The 5,631-nt window shown below is 30.5% G+C and overlaps 1 protein-coding gene across 1 annotated transcript in view; it reads left to right on the top strand.

Annotated features, from left to right (window-relative positions):
• The first annotated feature begins 531 nt into the window (after positions 1–531).
• Positions 532–5,631, top strand: part of LOC110032749 (cleavage and polyadenylation specificity factor subunit 3-II) — a 98,551-nt gene continuing 93,451 nt past the window's right edge. Inside the window, exons 1-4 of the mRNA XM_020736495.1 lie at positions 532–754; positions 879–1,056; positions 1,457–1,529; positions 3,286–3,403. Coding sequence (XP_020592154.1) covers positions 730–754; positions 879–1,056; positions 1,457–1,529; positions 3,286–3,403 — 394 coding nt within the window. The 5' untranslated portion in view covers positions 532–729. The remainder of the gene's footprint in view (positions 755–878; positions 1,057–1,456; positions 1,530–3,285; positions 3,404–5,631) is intronic.

The following is a 5,631-nucleotide window of genomic DNA, read 5'->3' as shown; positions in this document are numbered from 1 at the left end:
AATTTTTTATGGATGAAATATGATATTATTGTTTTATTTTGAACTATGCTTCGACTATTTTGTATTTGTGCCGTGATTCATACAAGTTTAAGCCTTAATTTCATATAAGTTTAAGCTTTTGAAAGATTTTAAACAATTCAAACAATTCAAACAATACAAACAAATTTGTAAAATTTCAAACATTCAAAAAATTCGAATAATTCGAACAATTTAAATAATTCAAACATTTCAAACATATTTAAAACAAATCAAACTGAACAGGAACAATAATTCACGAATAATTTTAAACACCAGCATGTTTCAAACACATATAATTTCAAACGAACCTAATAGGAACACATACTTTGTTTGTTCGTATTTGATTCTTTCACAGCCTACTTCTTATTGCTGGTTCCGGGCAAAAAAATTATTTTTTCAACCATTTATTTAATATACGGGTTAATCCACAGTATGTGGAGTGCACCACCTCCTTATTACATTTCATGCTACACGTAAGTAAGGTGAATTTATACCCAAAAAAACAAATGAAAGTTTTTCCGAAAATATTTCCTTCCGTCCAAAAGGGTTAGACTCCGCCTAGAGCAACTCTCCTTCCGCCATCGGCGATGTGGACATCCCCACCTAGAGCATCAGTCGTCCTTTCCGCTACCTTTGCTTCGCGGCATGTCGGAAACTCCCTCATTTCTAGGGTTATAAAGAGCTCTTGATCTCGTTGCACGTCAAACAAAAATGGCAATCGAATGTCTGGTTCTAGGCAAGCTGCTTTCTTCACGCATTTCAATCCACCTTCCCTGCTTTCATTTTTTTCTGTCTCTTTATTGTTCCCAATTCGCAAAATAATAAATAACACGCTCTCTTTCTCAATCTATGCATCCTAGGCGCGGGACAAGAGGTGGGCAAGAGCTGCGTGGTGGTCTCGATTGGTGGCAGGAGGATTATGTTTGACTGCGGAATGCACATGGGCTACCTTGATAAACGCCGCTATCCCGACTTCTCCCGAATCACTGAGTCTGGAGATTTCAACTCTGCACTCACTTGCATCGTAATCACCCATTTGTGAGTTGCAATTCTTATCACTCATTCATTTGCCATTTTCTTGTTCATGGTATTGCCGGAGGATCAGATGAATAGAAGTTATTCAGGATGATTTGCGAACAGTAGGGTTAATACCACAAACATTAGTCATCATGATTTAGGAATGAAAAACAGGATTTACAATGCCAACCCGAAATTTTTAGAATAAGACTAATGAAGAGGATATATACTTCGTCTAGAGTTAATTGTGACATTTAGGGTTTAGGCTTTTCGAAGGGTTCACTTGCTACTATGTTCTTCCCACTGCTTAGCTGTTCATTTTGCTCCATTGGTGTTTCATCGTATTAGAACAAAATGTTTTGTAGATCTTTGTTTACGATTTTTCTTTGGACTTACTTATTTGGGATGATGTGTATTACAGCCATTTAGATCATGTTGGAGCCCTTCCATACTTCACCGAAATCTGTGGGTACAATGGACCTATCTACATGACTGTAAGTTCATATAAAATTTTTTCTAACTTGTTGCTTAGCTATTTCTCTTTTTCTCTGATATGCAATGGCATTGGTAATCCAATCTATGTTTTTTCTGTTTTCTTCTGTCTCAAAAGCTACATGCTTAATTTTGTTTTCGGCTCGAGGTTGCAGAGTATTGTGTCTGGTATAAGTTCAAATTATAATCGCATTTTACAAGTCCGTCCCCATCCTCTTTTGTATATCCTATCAAGGATCATCATTCATATGTTAAGGTGGGAGTTTTTGTCCCAAATAATAATCGAGGATCCCGCCATCCTTATCTCTAGTTATATTTTTGTTACAACATATTTCATTGATGAATTGGTGTTGGAGGAAAATTCCAAATTTCATTTTTATGGAAGAAGTATTGATTCCCTTAGTAGCTGTAGATCACCAATTCTTTCCTATTTACGTTTCTAACAAAAGTAAATAAACTTCTGCCAACTCAACATTATCTTTTCATTCCATCACAATAGTTTTTATTGAATTATAAGGCATACAATTTGAAGATATAAGGTGACACTTAATACAATACATTAAATGATGATTTAAATGCACATATCTCTTTTTCTTGAAAAAATGGCTTTAATTTTTTTGACGCTTTTATTTTCTAAGATTTATGAATTGAAAATATTTTTGCATTTTTTCCACACATTGAAGGGTTGAGTTTTGGAGACTTCACGCAGAAGCTCTCAAGTGAACTATAATTTTTCATGAAGAAGCTACTTCAAATCTACTCTAACTCTTCATGAAAAATATGCTTCAAGTTTACTGCAAATCATTATGAAAATGCTACTTGAAGTCAACTCCAAATGTTCAACAATACTATTTATTATCATGAAAGCACATTTTCTTAAAATATAAATTTGAACTCATGAAAATTTATCAGAACAATATGAGTTGATTTCCTATCATTTATAGAAATAATTTATTATTTAGAATTCTAGATTTGTACAAGAATGTTCAACTTTTATTGATTGAAATTATTGAATGCATGTATAATATTTCTATACATGGACAACATCTTATAAACAAGAAGAACATGAACAATTTTATAGTGGTTGGCTTTTTGCGTGTATGTTTGGTCATGCTATATTGGCTTTGGTGGAAAACACTTTTCTCAGCCCAATCCCTTGAAAATATTTGAAGAAAGAATTACTCTCATACTCTACAACAATCCATTTCAATCCTGCCCAAAAATCTATAAAATTGTGGTTAGGACTATTTGCTCTTGGGGAATCCGCTGTTCTTTTATGTTAGTGAACAATGATGGTGAAATTGAATTTGAAAGACACACACAAACTTAAACAAATCAAATTTAAACAATTTAGCATTTACTGCTATATGCAAAACGAAGAAAAGATATAGCTATTAGAGAAGAATTAACCTCAACATCCTTGCCTTTTTATTCTTATTACAAAAGATTTAACTCTAGAATTCAAGGCTCAAGGTTATTGGTATTGTTTTTTTCCTCCATCTTAATACATCACATCCTACGGTAACTTATAATCTCTTGCATATGTGGTTACATATGCCTAATGGTTTCTTGATGACACATGCATACATGCACACTTTTTTTCAATCATATTTATTCTCATATGATGTGTTATATGTAGGCTGAGAATGTTATGTACATTTTTCAATTACATTCATTCCCATATGATGTGTTATATGGAGTTCAAGAATGTTATTAGTGATTACCTTGTTAAGCTTGTGCTTTTTTCATTTTAATCAGTATCCAACAAAGGCTTTGGCCCCATTGATGTTAGAAGATTATCGGAAAGTGATGGTAGAACGAAGGGGAGAGGAGGAGCAATTTAGCTATGATCATATTGTGGATTGTATGAAGAAAGGTTGGCTTTTTTGCTAAATTTACAAATTTCTTCATCCCTATTTTGTGGTTGGTAGATTGCTTTGAATATATCTGGATAGATTGCTTAGTTGTTTTGTTGGTTAAAAGATATAACTTTTTTTTTCCTGGGACCATACATACATATAAGGATGTATTCAACTCATATAATGTTTTGTAAAATTTAAGGAATGTATATTGACTTCCACTTCAAGTATTTTTTCGCTTAGAAAAGTAATTAGGTTAATTACCTCAGCTCCGATGAATTTGTTTGTAAGTTAAATGTGTTGCCATTGGTCTATGGTTTATGTACTAGAATATTACATGTAAGCCTTCTTGACGGGCTGGGATACTTTCTTACACATTATTTTTAAGATAATAATTGATTCCTTCGAGCATTTATACGAAAAGTCAGTGCCATTATCTTGTTCAATACCAAAAAAAACTTTCAAATTTAACTATTTCTCACTTTCAATTGACTTTGTATTTTAGATATGTAGTTAGTACTTTATCTTAGAACTCAAACGATGAGATCAATGGTTCATTTATGTCACGACAACTGGTTTTATTTATGAAAATCAAATAACTTTTTTAGAGATTTTAAGCAACAACATAAACAACAACAATCCTTTAGGCCATTAAGTGAGGTCAGCTACATGAATAATTTTTCTCCTTTATGCCCTATTGAGTGTCATATTTTCCTTTAATTCAAATAAATTAAGATCATTTTTTATGCAACATTCCCAAGTTTTTTTATGTCTACCTTTACCTTTCTTAACTTAAGTCAAATATAAAACATCAACTCTTCTAACTAGGCCATCAGATGGTTGACCTTTGATGTGACTAAACCATCTTAGGCGACTCTCTTTAATCTTGTCTGCCGCTGGGGCTATTCCAACCCTTATATATATTCGTTTTGTATTTTGTCTCTAAGTGTAAAGCCACTCATACACCTGAGCATTCTCATCTCAGAGGCACTTAACTTAATTCTATGATTCTCTTTTACATACCAACATTATCGTCTCATTTTTTAGAGATTTATGCGAAATACGCGTGAAAATTTCATTTTTTTTTTTCAAAAAAGCCAAAACGTAAGTGTAACTTCGTTTTAATATTATCATCTACTTATCCACTTCTTCATGTTTGATCCATCTCCTTAAAATCATTCAGAGTAATGAAATTCATTAAATTTGTTTTCTTCATGCTGTAGTTCAATTACTTCAATATCAGTTTCTCAGATGCTATTATTGGATTCAATAACAGAAATACCTAAAGTTTGTGTTGGTGACTGTTCCCTACTTATATGGATGGTGGACCACCACAACAGTTGTCACTTTTGTTACTTTAAGTTCACTTGTAGCCAAATTTCTCTAAATTAAGATGTGCATGAATTGCAATGTTGGGGTATTATGACTGGGTTAAGGTTTTTTTAATTCAAAAGCAATATAACATCCTTTTTAATAATTATGAAGTGCGTGGAAATATATTAAGGCTTGGAGAAGCTATGAAAATTGAGTTCACACACACACACACACACACACACACATATATATGTATATATAATATATATATATGTATATATATAATATATATATGTATATATATAATATATATATGTATATATATAATATATATATGTATATATATAATATATATATGTATATATATAATATATATATGTATATATATAATATATATATGTATATATATAATATATATATATAATATATATATGTATATATATAATATATATATGTAGATATATATATATATGTACATGTATATATATATATGTACATGTATATATATATATGTACATGTATATATATATATATGTATACATACATGTATATATATGTATACATACATGTATATATATATATACATACATGTATATATATATATACATACATGTATATATATATACATATATATGTATATATATATATACATGTATGTATATATATATACATCTACATGTATATGTATATATATATATATAGATGTATATGTATATATACATATACATGTAGCCAAATTTAGAAGGCATATAGCCAAATTTAGATGTATATATATATATACATATACATGTAGCCAAATCTAGAAGGCATATAGCCAAATTTAGATGTATATATATATATACATATACATGTAGCCAAATCTATATATACATGTATATATATATATAGATGTATATATATATATATAGATGTATATAACACATACTTTGTT

This window comes from Phalaenopsis equestris, unplaced genomic scaffold, assembly GCF_001263595.1.
Source record: "Phalaenopsis equestris unplaced genomic scaffold, ASM126359v1 Scaffold001018, whole genome shotgun sequence".
Classification (NCBI taxonomy): Eukaryota; Viridiplantae; Streptophyta; class Magnoliopsida; order Asparagales; family Orchidaceae; genus Phalaenopsis; species Phalaenopsis equestris.
Note: the sequence above shows the minus strand (reverse complement) of the source record. Positions and strands in the feature narration are given on the sequence as shown.